The following is a 19,303-nucleotide window of genomic DNA, read 5'->3' on the forward strand; positions in this document are numbered from 1 at the left end:
AAAATCATTTAATACACTATAAATCCCTCTGTGGTTTAGGTTACTGCAACAAAGGGTGGGGGTGGAAGCTCACTTTCCTCTAATTTAAACCTCCTTTTATTGTGCAAGAAATGTATGCAAATTCACTTGCATTTTCTACAAAGGATTTGTAATAAAAGGGAGCTTATTTTAAAGTGGAAACTTTTCGCTGAGAAAAAATATCTCTTCTGTGCAGGGCTGGGATCTGGAATGTGAGTGAAGTCTCCTCTTTCCAAGTGCTCCAAGGCAGGGCAGGGTTTCTGTGCGTTCTTAGTGGAAGGACAGTGTTCTTACATTCACCAGCCACCCTTATCTCTGGTATTACAATGCTTGAGGTGGGAGTGTTGCTGAAAAATCCTCCATACAGTTTGAGTCGATCGTGCACATTCATGTTGTCCCTTATAAAAGTCCCCCACTGCAAAGTGTAATACAGCATTGTAAAGAATAGCAAGGTATGGTAAAGCATATTAATAAACATGGCAGACCAGAGTAATCCTATGGTAAATGCATAGTATAACCATGGGAAAAGCATGAGAAAACTGCAAAAATGCCGTGCGAAAATACAGTGGTAAATGTTTAGAAGGGGTGTTGCTGGTATTGATTGCAGAGAAGGGACATTTCAAAATGTCTACCCCAAGAGAGGTTCACTATTAGGTGAATTGCTGTGGCATCATGCCCCCCGGTTGTCCCCTCAATTCCACAGTGTTTATTACAGGTAAGCAGAAACAGTAAGGTGATGCTTTTTCAGCTCTGCTGTTACTCTCTCTTACTGTGGAAGCTGGTTCAGTTTTACATCAAATCTTGTTTATCTTTTTAGAATGGCTTCTTTCTTTTTTTCTTTTTTTTTTATTCAGTACTGTATGGTGGCTCAATGAGGACAAGCGTAAAATAATCCAATTGTGCAGTTGAGATCCTCCGATACTTCCCGCTCTCTTAAGCCTCTTGAGTGAAGCAGACAAATGTTTCGACTTTCCGGGTAACCTAGGCTAAACAAATTCTGTTCTCAATGAGCCACCGCAGTTCTACTGTGTGTCTTTTTAATCTTGCTGTCAGTCCTGTTTTGGGTATTGCAAAGATCTTGTGATCCTCTGTTTTAAAGCAAGCTGTGTCTCCTCTGTTTTAAAGCAAGCTGTGTAAATATAAAGATGGTGCTGAATTTCGTAGCATGTTTGCCGCGTCTCTTTCTTCCATCGTGCAAATCCAGCCAGTCTCATGGTGCCTTTTGAAGAAGCTCTCTCTGCTTGCATGGAACTAACTGTGTGCATGTTGCCTCTCTCATCTGCCATCTGAGCGTTTTGCATGGTCGGTGTGCCCGTCTGACTGCATGCTTCTCAGTAGCATCAGGCCACAGGAATCATTCCAATCCAAGTCTTTGTACCAGCCTGGTACTGCTGCACCTAACATAACACATGCACTTTAAATACGTATGGCTTTCCCATGAAGACCATCTGGGACATTGTACGCTTCAAGAAGGGTATTGGATTCAGGTTTAACATCTGAAACGTTATACCTTAAATGCCTGCAACCACTGGTAGTCCAGCCATTAAAGAAGCTCTCCAATAAAAATAAATATATAAATAAATAAATTACTACAGCATGCGTGTGCCCGTGTATCACACTCCTGTAGCCTACAGTAGCTGTTCTTGCAGGAAATCCCTGGAGAATTAATTGATGCAAGTTCTTTTTGGAGCTGTGTATTTTGCGCTGCTCTCTTGCCCTTCTATTCTCTAGCTGCAGTGCAATTGTCAGTTTTGCATCCGGATCTGTCCATGGAAAACCTCTACAGTGTACCTCAAATTCTCAGCACAATTTCCCATTTTAGATGCATTTTCTTCACTTACAGTCTTGCATTGCATTAACAGTGCTCAGGCACCGAAGTCTCTTCTTTTTTCCTTTCAGAAGCGTATTCGCTTACAGACAGAATTGAATTTGTTTGTTAGCCTCTGGCTTCATAGGCAAGCCAGAGAACAGGATAATCTGCCCTCCTTTAATGGTATCATTTACAATTCTTACAAAGAGCTCAGGTATAATTATGTTATTAGGGACCAGTTTGTCAAAGACGATTCAGCATACACATTCTGCCAGTAAGTCATTTCCCAGATCAGTAACACACATCACAGGTTGTAAACAGTTTCCAGTATCGGCAATAGTCGCCATTATGAAAAGCCTAAATAAATGCATTATGAAGTACAGGAAGGGGAACAAAAGGAAGCGTGGCTCTTTTTAAGAATGTGATTTCACGAAACAGCCTGAGCGTGGCAGCATCAGTGAGGGTCTCATTAAATCGAATTGTGGTTTCTGGGGGGTAACGAGAAATCTCAAGATTGGACGATGAAAATCGACTTGAAATGACTGAGGTGTCGGGTGCTCTTTGTTTGAGGCTTTAAAACTGCACTTTACTGAGTCTAAGCAGTACTTGGTTACATACATTACAATTAAGTGCTTAGTGTATTATTACTGTTAATACACCAATTCCTAAGCCACAGGTTCTTTTAGTGGTAAAGCATATATGTAGATGTGTATACTACCGACGCACCTGCCTTAAGCACTGACCAGCGATTTCCAGGAGAAACTTAGCTAAAAGATAAACACAAGTTTATAGTATGGGGTTTATTTTTTTTAGTTTTTTTTGAGAGAGAGAGAGAGAGAGAGAGAGAGCGAGAGCGAGAACAAGAGAGAGAGAGAGAGAGAGAGAGAGAGAGGCATTTGAAAATAAGCAGTGTTACAGCACAAGCACACACACAATCTTCCAGGCATGGGAGAAATTTTAAATGCATGTTCCAGGGGGTTCCTTTTACTGCGATCCCTTCTGCTTTCCCTTCCTTGTCTCCCTTCTCTCATCAAATTATATATATATATATATATCTCTATACATCTATCATCTCTATACACAGATATAATATATATTTTTTTTAAATACACCTCACTGGGGAACTGACACACTGTCCCCTTCCATCTGTCTTTTCCTACCCAGAATTCCCTAACATTCCCGGTGGCCCCAGGATCCCACCCGATGAGCACAGTTCTGGCAGCATGGCGGCAGTCATCGGGGGCGTCGTGGGGGGAGTGATCCTGCTGGTGCTGGCGGCCGTGCTGCTCTTCGTGTTCCTGCGGCGGCGCCAGCGCACCTTCAAGGGCGACTACAACACCAAGAAGCACGTGTTCGGGAACGGCTACAGCAAAGCGGCTGGGCTGCCCCCTCACCCCCCGATGCCCCAGAGCCTGCACTACCCCGACGATTCTGACGACGAGAAGAAGCCGGCAGGCATCAGTGGCCTAGGGGGCGAGCAGGATTTCGACCCCGACTCGGAGGATCTGAAGAGGCCCTACTTCACGGTGGACGAAGGCGAGAGCCACGAGGATTTCGACGGGCGGACTCTCTCTTTCCAGTACGACCCCGAGCCCGAGATCACTGACGACATGGTCTCTCAGAACGACGGCTCAGTCATTTCTAAGAAAGAGTGGTACGTGTAGCGGCATGCAACCAACCCCCCCCCCCCCCCCCCCACCACCTCAACCCCCTCCGTGCCCTCCCTCCTCATTATCAACAGCAAACACCTTCTCCATCCGGCCCTCAGGCAACCCAGAAAATATAAATGAGGCATCCCGTTCAGAGCCTGCAACAACTTCTTGACAACGCATCGTGATACTAAGATACTCCTTTGAATTACACTACTTCTAAGACCAATATGAATGATCAAAGGATTGTTACTAGCTGTCATAGACTTTTAACAGCCGAAAGGATTGTCGCTTGATGATTTATTCTTTTTGGTTTTGTTCTTTCTTTTCCGTTTTTGTTCTTTTTTTTTTTTCCTTAAATGTATGTTAAAAACAAGTGTTCAACTTTTTGAGGATGTATTATGGAAAGTCCTACACTGGATGTATGGTTTTTGTTATTATTATTATTATGATTGTTAGTCTAATTATAATTTTTGTAATTTTTTTTTTTTTTTGGTTTTATTAGGTAGATGGAGGGGTGGGGTGGGAGGTTAAAGGAGGCCAGATTTTCAGAACGATCACAAACAGCTTGTGTATCTTTTGTTAAGGATTACGGTGATGAACGTAGATCTGGAAACTGATTCCATGCTACTGCATCTGCCTCCTAACCCAAGGGGTTGGGGCATTTAGCCCAAACTTAGGGGGGCTTAATTCCTAAATATCTCCAAACTGCATCTCTCATCCGCAGGCAGTCTGTACAGTACTTGACTTGCAGATGCTTGTTCTGAAGCTCGAATAGGACTGTACATTTCATAATGATATAACAGTGTAGTTTCTCAGAAAAGATAGACGCAACCGGGCTTAATTTTAGTGTTGATTTTTTTATGTATGAATGTAAATTCATTCAGTTGAGAAACAACCGCTTTCTTTATTTAACCACAAGCTATTGAGAACTTCTCATCTGCAGCTGCGTCCTCCACGAATGTAGCATGTCGCCAATGACAAAAAATGATTAAAAAAAAAACTATACTGTAGCTACACATTGTATTGAATGCCATCCATGTTTGAACTGAGGATCTGGCTACCTTACTGGGAAAGGGTGATAGAGAGAGTAACAATTTAAAATAATAATCATCATGATGAAAAAACAAACAAAAAAAAGATCTACTGGCAAAGAAAAGGGGGTTGACATTCAGTTTCGCTTTTATCTAAGACATTAGTACAGTATTTTCAATATTGCAATGTGTACCATTTTTCATGTTGAATATCACGCTGTAACTTGAAGCAGTCAACCTTATATTGCATTTATTTTCATTGGTTTACAGGAAGGGTAGTTAGGAGTGGGTAAGGGGAGGTGGGTGGGGGGCAGGGGTGAATTTGGGGCTTCTGTAGCATTCATAATCATTTACGAGCAAAGAGATGCTTCTACACTTGGCATTACAGGGCAATGCCAATGGACTAAAGATGCTACAAGCTTAAGCTGCATGTTCCTCCTGCTTTGGGACAATAAGAGGTCTTGTGAAATGTGGGCTGTCTGTTTAGTTTAGGCTATGACTGTATATTGCTGTTCAAAGCAGACCGACCACCAAACAATCTCTGTTTTTTTTTTTTACTTTTTTTTATTACTGAAGCCCAAGGACAGACAAGAACGCACATGTATGAGACCTACAGCATTCCTGGCTAAATACATTTGAATATAACCCTCTACAGAATAGAATTCATGTTGTGCTTTTTGTGGACTGTGTTTGGGACTCTGTTTTTGTTCGGTGCCGTTACATTGTAACGTTTTGTACATTCGTGAATAAAGCTCCAGTGGTGCCAGTCAGCCGTTACGGAGCCCCGGTTCCTGTGGTGTTGAAAGCAGAAGGTCGAGTCGAGTGCAAAGGTCACCAGGGGGCACCAGTGCAGCCAGGTGCTGCTCATTTTGAACTGCGATCTTTGTTGTTTGACCAGAACCTACTGAGATTGCATCAAATTTCCAAGAGGAATTGAACAAGGACTTTGATACTTCAACTGAACAGAGAGACCCTTTTCCAATCCACCAACATGGATAAATAATCTACTGAGCATATACTGTACCTTTCTTGTTAGACAAAAAATACGGAAATGCAGCCTCTGTTTGAGGCAGAAAATACAATGCTCCACCAGACCAGTGGCACAGATACATCTGAGGGACGCTGTGGTGGTCCGTCTCCTTTTGAGAATGGGAACTTGCACGTGTCAGTATTTACAAGAGTGGAGCGTGCAGGGTAATGGGATTGTAATAAAGTGTCGGTATTTCAGCAGTGATTGTAAGCAACCGTCAATGGACTAAAGATCGTCGGAACCATTTCTTGTTCTGGAAAGGACCAGAACCCCCCCCCCACCCCCCCAAAAAAAAAAAAAAAAAAAAAATGTCAGTACTGGTTATCATGAATGGTTCTGGCCCATTTAAAGTTCTGGTAGTGAACAATGTTCAGTAATGTTCATATGCATTGAGTGTTTCCAAATGTTTAAAGCTTTTGATGCAAGCTGTAGATTACTAAAGGGGGGAGGGGGGTGTCCTTGTATTCTCTACAAGCAGGTTGAATTCTTCTCAAGATCCCCACTTGTCTTTTCCTGAATCCCAATGGAAGTCCCCCCGTCCCCTTTTTTTAAGCGGTTTGCTTGCTATTCACCAGTAAGGTGAGTCATTCAACAGGAGCTTTATATTCCACTGTAAAAATTGTATATGTGATGAATATTATTGGGTTTATTTTAATGGTAACTATGGGGAGTCTGTCCTGTGTGTGTTCTATAACTACAATAATACTATACTACTATTACTACTACAGGTACCAGAACCAGTGTGGCAAGGCAGATTGCCCTGACGTACCTTGATTTCTCCCTGTATTATTGCGCTAGGTTTACACAGCGCTGTAGCTTGGAAGTGTTTAGCCGGTTGGCTCTGCGGTAGAGGAGTAGAGATAGGTGAAAGTAGAGTTTATGAAAACGCATTTCTGTGAAAAAAATAAAAAAAACAGCAGAGGGAACTGAGAGGAGGGAGGCGGTCGTGTGACAGCCCTATGAATGTTAATGCAAAGGGTAGTCTTCAGTGCTTTAGCCATTGGTACTTTGATCCATAAAAACACTCCCAGCTAGGGGTGGGCAAGAGGCTCAGGGTAACGGTAGGGAATCCAAACCTTTCTTGGCTGGTCACAGGACTGCAAGCTCGGGTGTGGGGAATCAGTCCTGTCTCTCCTCGTGCCAGTTCACTTCTGCGCAGATAGACATTTCCGTTGCACTTGCCTGGGCATGCCCAGTGTTGATGACGAGCAAGGTGTTGGTGTGGCTCGTGAATATACAATATCTTTCTTTTAAAGCTTCCTGTTTCGAAGAGCGCAAAGATAAATCAACCACTTCATAGACAAAAGTGAGAGTAGTACTACCCATGCAGAGAGGGTTATTGTGGAGAAGAGTCACACTGGGAAACAGGCCGGAGTTTTACACAGACTTGATGGTTTGTGTTTTTAATATGTTTTCCTCTCTCTCTCTCTCTCTCTCTCTCTCTCTCTCTCTCTCTCTCTCTCTCTCTCTCTCTCTCGCTCTCTCTCTCATTTGAGGACTCACTGTATGCTTAAGAGTTCTAAAGTAATTGTACTTGCTTATACAGTTAAACTACACAAGAGACACACATACATAGTGTAGACTACTCATGCATGAACACACACAGAATCACTGTGTAAATCTAATTCAAATAAAAACCCACCAGGACCCCAGGGCAGCTGTTGCCGTCAGTCAGGTAAACTGCTCCTCTGTATCTTGTTTGACTGAGATGTGGTGTCCTCGTGTGTATCGCGGGCCTGTTCAGTCGTTACAACAAAGACATCAGAGAGCACAGGTTTGAAACGGCCACAGCAGGCAGCTGTTGACTCCGTTATGCCTGTGTTCTGAATTGTCTTCTCTGAAGTAACACGCATGTGGATGAGGCGTCGTAAGATTAGACTGCAAGCCGTATTCACAAAGCTTTAAGCTTATTTAAAGATGCTTTGATGAAGGATATAAAGAAACAGCAGCAGCAGACTGGGAGTGATTGAATGAACTGTAATACATTTTACCAGAATACACTTACTCGTGATCAATTATTTTCTGTGCTGTGCCTGCGCTACGCGTTCATGTTTCGACCCCTGCAACAGCCCTATAAAAGGGAGCGTTTTTATGACAGGACAGATTATAAGAAATGAATATTGCTTTTCCCTCCCGAGAAGTGTTAATTGGAAAAGAACACTGTTTGAGGTGGTGTTTCATTTGCAATACCAGTACAAACGATTCGGTGTAGCAGAACGAGAACCTGATGACAGCCTTTTTTTTTTTTTTTTTGAGGGATCAATTTATAGCGTGAAAATGAAATGTAATTTGAAAAAGATAGTGACAATGAAATGCAAATGGCCAATAAAAGGTAGATATAATATATAGAGAATTTTATTGCAAAAGGGAGAGTGACTAACTGCTGTGTATACATAATAAAATGTTTGAAGTGTAGTCATAGATTAACAGCAGGGCCTTGTGGACTCCGTGCAGTTTAGGGTTTAGAATGCAGGAAGTCTTTTGTAACACAAGACAAGTTGAAATGTGTAGTTTAGAAAGACAGCTGTCCTCCAGGCTTGTGAAAAGGCTTGTGTTTGTTCTTCTGGGTGTTAATGCATAATGCAGCTTTTTTTCATTTGTTTTAGCTTTGAAAAGCAGTCATTATTTGGCAAACCAAAATCTCTCTCTCCTCTCAGTCCAAACCCAAATCTGACTTTGGTCGTTGATGTTTGCATACAGAACAAAGCGGTATGTAATAACAGGGCCCTAAGAGAAAGCATACACAGTAGTAAATCAATGCGTTGCAACGGAAATATTTTTACATTAAAAAAAAAAAGTATTCTGTTTGATTTATTTTTTGTTTGTTTGTTTTTATACTCATTTTACACAAGCATTTGGTCTTCAGTCTCGTGAAACAAATGAAAAGAAAGCCTGGAGATCTGCAATCAGTCTTTTACGAATAGGGAAAAGCAATCTTTGCTATGTGATTCAGCACAGAGAAAGCCAGGTGTCTCTGATCTAGCTTTACAACACTTAATACATTGGACTATAACAGATTTTTTTTTTTTTTTTTTAGTTTGCCTGCAGTTACATTTTCAATTCCTTCCATATATTATATTGATTGACCTTGTGTTCTGTTTTTTTTTTTCTCTCCCTGCAACATTTTTGAATTATTTATTTTAATAGCTGTATCCCCTGCTGATCATAAATGCATTTTGAATAGATTATTAATTGCAGGAAAAAAAACAGCAGCACAAGCTAATCAGCACACTGATTACTGGACACGGCAGCAGATAGGGGTTTGTTCATTTTCCCCCGAAAGAAAGAAAGAAAGAAAGAGACAGACAGACAGACAATTCATGTTTGAAACTTGCAGTATTTAAACCTTTTTATATATATATATATATATATATATATATATATATATATATATATATATATATATATATATATATATATATATATATATAATATAATATATGTATATGTGTGTGTGAATGAATATATATATATATATATATATATATATATATATATATATATATATATATATATATATATATATATATATATATATATATACCAAACCCTTAATCTAAATTCTCTTGTAACAAAACACACAAAGCAAAAAGGTATTTTAATAAATCATGATTAGCTGGAAAAACAAATAGAAAATGTGATGAAGAATTGCAATTCTGTGTATTGTTTTTTGGTTGGTTTTGGTTCAGTCGTTTAAGAGCCGTGTTCATAAGGATAGCTGTGCCATCATTCAATTGTTAGTTTTTGGGGCCAAAAGTTAGAGACCAATCAGAAAGCGAGTATTAGCTGTAAATCAGAGGCAAAGCAGTAGCATTAGAATGAGTCACTGTGCACAGAAAGAGATGGATCCGAGCAATGCACTGTATGATAACTTTAGATCATGGATGAAAGCAGGGCAGCAGAGCTCTAGAAGGAGGGCTTAGAGTCCCCTGTCCCTCGGAGCTGGTGTCAGTACCAGCTGTCACACAGGGTAGTTCAATCTGTTTGAGAGAAGTGTCTTTGCTTTGTTTTTTAGGCAGTAGGTTTTCTCCATCAGCCAAACCGTCTTATTCCAGACAATCCTTTGCTGTGCAAGTTTTCAGTTTACCTTATATAAAAAAAAATAATAAAAAAAAACATGTTGTAATTATTGTGAAGAAAATATATTACAATGAAATGCATTTTGTAATCTGTGTGTATTTTTGTTACCTTTTGTTACCTTTTTTGTTTGGTAAAAATGTTTTTGATTTCTCTTGCCTGGTTCATTTTCTTTGTGTTTTCTTTCCTCTCCTCTGCTTGGTACAATAATGGGAACATTCCCCACGTTCTGTATCTGTAAAAAAAATATATAATTATTCAATTGTGGTGCAGACTGTGGCAACTAATGTGTAATAAATGCAATTTGTTTTCTAAATAAAGGTGAAAAAAAAACAATGGGTTGAGATTGTCCTGTTTTTTTTTTTAATTCTCACCGTCTGAAAACGTGAACGGTATCTAGATTATTAAGAAACATCCAGCCCTCTTCCATCAGTCTGGCATTAGAAAGGTTTGCTTGACATGAATATACTGGAACGCCATTTGGTATTCTAGAGTGTTGTTAAAATGGCAAACAACACTCCATTTAATACTGATTTGCAGTCCAGCACATTCTCTAAGTAGTGTGTCAGTGCAGAGAGGTCTCTTAAGCATGACCAGAGAAGGTGTTACATACTTAGCATGGACTATGTGTACCATCGATTTAAGTAAACTAACTTATTTTATTAATAAATTAAATTAACTATTTTATTAATAGATCCAGACCTCAAGCTTTGTAAAACAGGCTCAGTGTATACAGAAACCCCCCTTCAGATAAGCATTTTGCCTACCCATTAAATCTAATTACACATGTTTGTTCTGCATATCACAGGTCATATATACATTTCACTGCTTGACATTGTATTGATCTTTACTAGGCTGATCTAACAGACTTATTTTTTATCTTGCAGACATTCCCAGTTCAAGTTCCATTCCCCCTCCTCGCCTCCCCACCTTCCCTCAAGGGACACTTGCCCCAACAACAAGGGCAAATAAACAAGTATCTCTGATACCAAAAAAGCACATTCAAATTCTCCAATGAAACTGAGACAACCTGAGAAAAGCGATAAAGACTTAATCCCTACACTGAAAACTGCTGACACGGAGCTCTGTGTGAGCAGAGCACAGCATAGCAGTCAGAGAACAGTCCTCTGGGAGGGGTGGGCATGCCTGGTCGTTGGGTGCCACATTATACATTATACCGGGTGAAAATTAACCAGGTACACGAGTACCTGTAGGGTAATTGAATCTAATTTGATGTTATCTTATATGTATAGAATAGCTAAATACATGTCCTGCCTTTAGGTCTGTAGCCTCTTTTGGTACTGAATCATCCCAGGTTGACTAAAGTGAACTGTGTGCAGAAATGTGAAATGAGAGCCGAATAAATAGTTCCCAAATAAAGAAAAGGTTATTTTCACCTTTAAGACCAACGACACATGTAGGGGACAAACAAGCAAAAAATAAACATTTAAGGAGCTTTTGGAGGTACAAGGTAAAGGGAGCAGATTGCAGACTATACCAGGCCTTGCTGCACCAGCTGTTTCATGAGCTTGGGATGCATTGCATATGTTATTAGTTACTGGTCTCTCTCCCAGGCAGGAGCCTGTGAGAGGCTCTCTGAACCCAGTCCCCCCTTGTCACTGTGTCTCAGCAGCCCTGAGCTGTGAGAGGCTCTCTGAACCCACTCCCCCCTCGTCCCTGTGTCTCAGACACAGCCATGCATTACCCAAATGTGATCTCGACCAAAAAGCCCTTTCCACATTACATCCCCTACAGGCTAAATGGCTCTGTAGAACATGCAGATTAACTGAATATTCAAAAACAGCGACTGAACAAAAATGTAATTATTTTAATTGTGTTGAACATGTCGTTTCTTTCCCAAGCTCAGTCAGAGATAATGATCAGTGGATAATGGTAACCTAGCGAAAAGCTTGTGTTGTGTCTGTTGAGTGAAATGCTGAACATCACGCGGTGCTTTGAAGGTTGTATTGAAAACAAGACATCAATTAGGAGAAATTCAGTGAACAAGACCTATTGTACAGGCAAGAACCATGGTTTAATACATGCATTATTATTCTATTACATAATAATAATAATAATAATAATAATAATAATAATAATAATAATAATAATCACATTTCTGTTGGGACCAGTAATAACAGATTGCATCATATTATGGTAGCATTTATTATTATTATCATTATTATTATTATTATTCTAAGAAGAATTACATTCAGTTCAGAATTTTGTAGTGAAAGTTTATTTGTCCTGCAATTTCCATTAATCGTTAGTAAAGTTATTTCCGAACCAGATCCCGGTTGACCTCAAAGGTGTGAGAGTTTCCTGTGCAGGTCCTGTAATTCCTATTGGAGTGAAAATGATGTTTTTCTGGAACTGGATGGATGAGTGTTTGCAATACTATGCAGTGTGTGCTTTGTTGAGCTGGTGAGGCTGTGTCCTGGATATTGCTTTGAACTCAAAGTTGGATTGCAATGATTGGGAGTTGCTGACATCTTTAAACTGCAAAACCTACAGTGTGATGACAGCAAACATCACAAGAAGCTTAATACCAGGGAATATGCACAAAGTACCAGTCACTGCTCCGTAAGACTGAGGTTACACTAGCCATGACTAAAAACAGCATGAACCAATGGACTTACTGGAAAGAGCTTTAAAAACTCCCACAGACCTGCTCTGGTAAACTATTGTTTCTTGTTATCTTATCTTGTATCGCTGAGAACATATTTTTCTAACGTGGCATTACAGAAGCATTTCCTAAGTCACACAGCATGTCAGCAGTTTCCTATAAGTGATTATTTCTGTCTTAAAGGTCTAGCTGTGCCCCTTACTGTGTTGCAAATGTAAGAACACGGTTATCTTTTAAGCTCGCATGTAAGGTTTCTGTATAGCAAATTACAGTAAATCACAGTGAAAGCACGGTGCTGGTAAGTTCAGCAAATCCCAGAGAGGTATAGTAAAGCATTTCAAAAACTATGATAATGCATAGTACAAATATTGGTAAAGGGGATGTTAAAACTCCAAAATGAGTGTCCAAATGTATTGACTTTTATCAGAGTGATGGTGTTCCAGTACATTCCAGTCCAACTTCTTGCTTTATCAAACTTTTTTTTTTTTTTTCCTAGAAGAGAAATTGAATATTAAAGTAATAGAGTCATTAAAAAAAAAAAAACTGCAATATTAAAAACGTGGGCAATTGAAGTCCCCTGCTGGTTTAATGTGGGTGTAATTCTAAAACTTGTGCGTCTCTTGATTTGCCTTTTCTAATGAGAAGGATTGGATTTTTAGACACCTGTGGAGTGAGAGAGAGAAAAAAAAACCGCCACATTTCTCGTAAAGTGGCTTTTTCTCATTAGCCCTTTCTGTAATTCGCTTTATGGTGATCTTGTAAAACATTTCTATTATATGCAATGCCATTTCGGTTTTCAGTTACTGTTAACAGAAACATTGAAGACAGTATTAATTTAAAGAAATGTCAACGTCCCGTCTTTGCGTTCTGTCGAATGAAAGAACAAATTACAAGTAATGCATGGATTTGCCATTATTAGTGACATATCTTGGCAAACCAAACAGAGTACATGGGAGCTATGATATCACAATCAATACTGTTCCATACACTGTACACTGGGCATCTTACCTAGAATGAGTCTCATTCCTGCCGTGCCAATGGTTTCATTTCTGTAGAGGGATGCTTTCCTACTTTCCTACTAGTTTCTTTTTGTATTATTTCTTTTGACTTCTTGTTTTTTTCATGTTGCATTTTTGAATTGCACATCATTGTTCGTGAGGAGTCCTTCAGAAATGCGTTTTGTGTTTGTGGTTTATGTTTGTATCTTAATTCCGTAAGTTATAATTTGATTGATTGATTGATTGATTGATTGATTGATTGATTGATTGATATATCAGTTTATTTATAGAGTAATTCTGAATTAGCTTAAGTGAAACGTCGGCTATGGTAAACCATCTCCATTAGATAATGTCTGGCTCTACAGTACAGTAACTGGCATATAGTATTTAAGAAGAAGGAAATTGACAATCAACACTCACTTTGAAACTGATTTGCAGTACAAAACATGCACTAAGCTGTGCCGGTGCAGAGAGGTCTCTTAAATACAGCCAGAGAAAACTGAGGTGTACTATGGACAAAGTAAGCTGCAGGATAGATGGGGCTTTAAGATAAGAATCAGGCAGTTTGAATTGCCTTGAGGAAATATAATGATGTGTGATTCTTTTACTGCAGTATCAATATCAATCTCTCCCTGCAATAAGAAAACCTTGATTCTCGGTTTAATTAGGGCTCCACTAATGAGCTTCCTGAAGAAGCCCGAACCAGCACTGTAGAGAAAATCTCCGAATACATGCTTTAGAGGAGCGCTTGCAGATATCCTATCATTTTTCTGCAGTGCAGATTGAAAATTATAGCATTGGGGTGGCTGTTTTGCTTATTTGTTTACCCATGTTAACTAACCTGGATTTCACCTGGCTAGGAGCACCATTTTAAGGCTGTCCCATGAGTGCTCATTAGAAGCAGGTTCCATTCTAAATAATGTAGGCAAGCTGGCAACACGTTATGAATGTCAGTACTCTGGAAAAGCTGATACAGGCAGCTTGTTCGTCGTCAGCACAGAAGTATATTAAAAGAGCACTAGTACTCCAGAACATAGACCTTTAAAAATCGAAATCCATGTTTCCTTTTTTTTTCAATTTATTTTTGGAGGGGGTGGTGGCAGTACAAGAACAGGTCGTTTTCATTACAGGATGTCTTGACAGCTTTGGAAAATTAAACTCTGCTTTTACCGGCTCGGTTCAGAACATTGTCTTGTTAGTTTGCCGCACGCAACTGTTTAAAGATTGTGGCATCAGCTTGCGTTCTTGTGTCGTTTTCTTTCCTGCTCTGAAGGGACCCGTGGTAATAGCGCAGGGAGATGTTGCAGAGCATACTGAAAGCAAGGTAAAGCAAAGGCAGGCATGGTAAAACACACAGGAGTACGGGAAAGCACATTACGAGCGTTGGAGAAGCATGGTACTAAAGTGCAAAATACAATTGTACCGTGCAAAGCTTTGATAATATTAATATATTACAAATGCTTGTTCTTAAACAAAGCCCTACTTTTTCATAGAAATATTAAAAACAAACTTGTTAGAAAGACGTCAAAACTTGCCAGTACTTCTATATACCTGATTCCGGGTTTTTTAATTACCGGACCAACCCCCACATGTTGTATATTTCCTTCCTAGGTTTTAAGTGCATTAGTTTGTTCATTTACCATAATCCACAATGCCTTACCATATCTCTCTGTGCCTTATTATGCTTGAACTATGCTGCACTGTCTTTTGCCAAGTTTTTCCCGTGGTACACGGTAGTAAACTTTGAAAAGGACAAGCAGTGTAAAGAATTATACATAAGCAATAAGATGCAGCGTATAGGGAGTTAACAAGCATTATGGACTGAATGGACACATTATTATACTGAAGAAGGCTCTAATCCCTGGTAAATATAGAAGGCTTCTATCTAATAATCTGTGGAATGTCAATGAGGGCATGGGATATTGATTTTGTTCCATTGTGTCGATGGGTTTCCATGGAGTTTACTGTTGATTCCAAGCAGGTTCCTAGCCAATCAGACACAGGTATATGAGAGGATTAGAACAACAGAAGAGCACGATTGGTCTGCAGATGTTTTCTACTTGGATAATTCAGCCAATGGTGTTTAGCAAAAGACAAGGTCAACTGTCTGTCAGGTATTTCCCACTGAAGTATAATTCCTATTATGGGCCATAATGAGTAGTGGTTAGGGCTCTGGACTCTTGACCGGAGGGTCGTGGTTTCAATCCCAGGTGGGGGGGACACTGCTGCTGTACCCTTGAGCAAGGTACTTTACCTAGATTGCTCCAGTAAAAAACCAACTGTATAAATGGGTAATTGCATGTAAAAATAATGTGATATCTTGTAACAATTGTAAGTTGCCGTGGATAAGGGTGTCTGCTAAGAAATTAATAATAATAATAATAATAATAATAATAATAATAATAATAATAATAACTATACATTTGTTTTGCTTGAACATACATGTTTTAAGGTATCATGTCATTTATATAAAGGTTTAAAGCTACAGTTCCATTAAATGAATGATACACATATTTTTTACAATGTCATCAATTATATACTAAACCTGCTTTACTTATCAGAATGCACTTCCATTCATGTGTTGTTTAGTTTCATTATCAACTCCTCAAAGCTGCAACACAGAAGCAGATCTTCATTATAGTACATTGTATTGCATGTCAGATTTTCAAAGCCCAGTATCTGTCGCAGCAGTATGTCTTTCATCACAGTAGAGCCATCAGCTCCTAGTAGGTCTAAGGACCATGAATAAGTCTTGGCTTGCTGGATTGACTGTCTCGAGTACAAGACAGCCCAGGAATGCGGATCAGATTGGATTCCCTCCCCCCTTCTGTCTGACATTCGTCACCCCAACTGTATGTACTTGAATGAGTTACACCATCAAATCTGTAGAGAGAGAGGGAGAGATCGCACAGTTGGGAAACTCTGTGCAGGCCGTCACACATGCCAGATTAAAAAGAACCAGATGGAAGAAATATAAAAGAAACACAGACAAATCCATTAGAAAAGGGACCAGATAAAGAGAGAGAAAGGGAAGAAGAGAGGAAGGAGAGATTGAGAGGGAGATGAAGAGGGAAAAGGACACAGAGAGAGAGAGAGAGAAAGAAGGCCCTGAAATGCTGTTTTATTTTATTTTTTTTAATCAGGAAATATGCAAGAGGAGCCGGCAACTAGGATTCTGCAGGCACAGACGGGAAAATGATAACAATTTGCTACTAAAAAAAAAACCCAGCAGACTGAACCACTCAGAATGCTTGTGTGTAAACATCACAAGAAGGTGACGGAAAGGTGGGGGAACGATGAAGCTACTGACCCTTTAGGTGTAGTGAAACCATCGTTTAAACCGAAGCTCTGTATGTGTTAAAGGAGCGGGTTTAGAAAGCTGAGAGTTGGAGGGTGGAGCAGAGAGTCCTATCAAGAAAGACCTGCTGTTAGATAAGCACACCTTCACAATGTCCCTCCAGGTATGGATGGTAACAGCCAATACCTCCAGGTCATTGTTTTACAAGATGGAGTGGAGGCAGGAGGAGGGGGCGGGGTGGCACTATTAAAGCAGCTAATTCAATTGGAGTGGAAAATAAATGAGTTCTGGTGGTAATTTGTGAGATAACCTGTGCAGTGTCCCAGCTGGGGTAGAGATAAGCGGGGAACCGAGGAAATAAAGAGAGAAAACGAGACCATTCTTCACTCTGCTTCCATTAAATGCAACTTTGCTCGAGCCATTGCTTTGAAAGTTTAATTAAAAAAAGAAACTTTCTCTCTGTCTCTCTGTCTCATATCAGCTGCTGATAACGGTACAGTGGATAAGGGCAGTCGGGAGCAGTGTGCTGCTCCAATCATGCTCCAGGAGATTGAGCAGGGCTTTTATTTATTGAATGCTTGTGTTGCTAAGCTCGGGGATAACTCAAAGGTCAGCGCTTTATCTGTATATCGTTTCGTTTCCAACATCCTGTCCGGCTTTTCATTGATAACGTCCATCGGAAATGTATTTGGGTCAAACAGTCAATAGTCAATATTCTTTTGAAAAACCTGTAAGTACTTTAGGTTCACAGAAAAGTGAAAAATGTCACATCAAGTAAAAATCGGTTACATTTGTATTCTGTGTCCTTTTACTTCAATTAAAAATATATTTACTTCATTAGGTTATAAAAAATATGTTACATATTTTCTTATACAGACAGGGATGCATATTTGACATTCCGATAGGTATAAATTACCATTAAATGTCTAAAAACGAACATTTTAACGCCAGTGTATTTTAATCAGAAGGAACACAAAGTCAATTTGTGGTTTGGCACTTGGTTTCAGGCCACTGCATGGCACACCAGAGGAGGCTTGGGGTTTGATACAGCAAAGTTGCTTCAAACTAGGTCTCCCGGTCTCCTGGAAGCAGGTTTCAAGGCACTGTTCCTGAACAAGGGGCTTCATTTTCCCTCAGCTTAACACATGCATGTGAAATTGAACTGGATTTGGAAGAGGGTATATGCTTGGCTGTCGGGGGGGGGGGGGGGGGGGCTGGAATGTGCATGGAATTGCGATTGTCACCCCTCTTACACAAGCCAGGAGATCTGAGGGGTCTCTCCTTCTCCAGATTACAGTGATTTCCCGGGCCCTTGCAGGGAACCTGCTCGTAAACACACTTCATGTTGAGGTGGGCCCAGCACTAGGGTGGTGTAGGGGCACCATCCTTAATTGCTTTTACAGCTTGCGCTATTATATGTGCCCTTACAAAAGAACACCATGGTATTTTGGCACAGTATTTTTGAAGTTTTAACATGCTTTTCCCATGGTTATACAGTACTATGCATTTGCCATAGTTAAGCCTGGTTTGCCCTTTACAATGCTTGCCTTCGCTTTACCATGCTTTCACTGTGCTTTATTACACTTTGCTATGCTTATACTATGGGACATTTTTATAAGGATGTACACTTTGGGACGTTTTGCGTCAAGCATGTTATATAATTTAATAAAACAAAACCATTGAAATAGACTACCCTTATAAACATTTACCATAGTAAAAGCATTGCAAAGTGTAATAATTCATAGTGAAAGCACGGCACTGTACAGCATAGTAAAGCCCACAAAGAGATGGTAAAGCATATACTTTTTTTTTTGCAAAACAGCAAACTATGCTAAGGATATGCACTGTACAATATCTAAGACAAATGCACGCAATCACGCACACACACACATTCCTAACTGCTGTGTCATTAATGAGTGCAGAGTTTAGAGTACCGTTACAACAAGTTTCAGCTGCTCTCCTGCTGACAGTAACACAGTTCCTATTTTCATGAGCCAGGTTTACACTGCAGTAAATGGAAGGAACCTCGCTGGGGCTGGTGATTCTGCTAGAGTCAGACCTTAACCCGCTCCTGCCAGGCTCTGATATACTGACTCTCATGTACTGTATTGAAAACACGGCTTCAGCTCACCCAGCGCTAAAACTGCACGTACTGCATTGAATCTGATGGCTCTCAGAACCCCAGGTCTGAGTATAGTATACTGTATGAGTTTGTCTTGCATTGGCAGGCTCTCACATCCCCATCTCTCCTGAATTTTTGGTTGGAAAGGACAAACACTGACACTACACTATGAAGTGTGGTTTGCTTCAAGTGATTCATGAGCCTTTTAAATGCTAGCTTATGCCAGCTTCTAATGTCCTTTTACAAGCTTCCAGTGTTTCAAAGGATCGTAGACAGATCTGTTTTATCCTGAGCATTTAACATGGCCACTTATTAGTCTTTTCTGGTATTCATATGTTTTGCCTTTGATGTCATGCCTTAACATGCTTGTTGCTTTATCGTATTATGCTTGCTTTATAATACTAAAATCCTTACTGTGCTTTACCGCACCTTCAGTTAGCTTTGCTGTTCTTTGCTACTGTGTGCTTTTCTTTGCTAAAGTTTACCACAGTAAAGTTTAACAAACACAGTCAGGTGCTCCTGCAGTGAACCCTCCACTCCCCTATAGGCAGCCAGGATCTCCCACTGATCCGGTCCTTGGCATTTTCAACTGTAATCAACTGCAATGTACCCACAGCTCAGGAATCTGCATTCCGCCAGCA

General features: G+C 40.0%; 1 protein-coding gene across 9 annotated transcripts in view; it reads left to right on the forward strand.

Annotated features, from left to right (window-relative positions):
* LOC117966668 (nectin-1-like) overlaps positions 1-19,303 on the forward strand; it is a 147,340-nt gene that overhangs the window by 70,227 nt on the left and 57,810 nt on the right. Inside the window, exon 6 of one of the 9 annotated variants that reach the window (XM_059009761.1) lies at positions 2,993-3,795. The exons of the other annotated variants lie outside the window; for them this stretch is intronic. Within the exon in view, the coding sequence (XP_058865744.1) occupies positions 2,993-3,492 (500 nt within the window). The 3' untranslated portion in view covers positions 3,493-3,795. Of the gene's footprint in view, positions 1-2,992; positions 3,796-19,303 lie in introns of those variants that run through there. 9 annotated transcript variants of the gene reach the window in all.

This window comes from Acipenser ruthenus, chromosome 39 (genome assembly GCF_902713425.1).
Source record: "Acipenser ruthenus chromosome 39, fAciRut3.2 maternal haplotype, whole genome shotgun sequence".
In the NCBI taxonomy this organism is placed as follows: Eukaryota; Metazoa; Chordata; class Actinopteri; order Acipenseriformes; family Acipenseridae; genus Acipenser; species Acipenser ruthenus.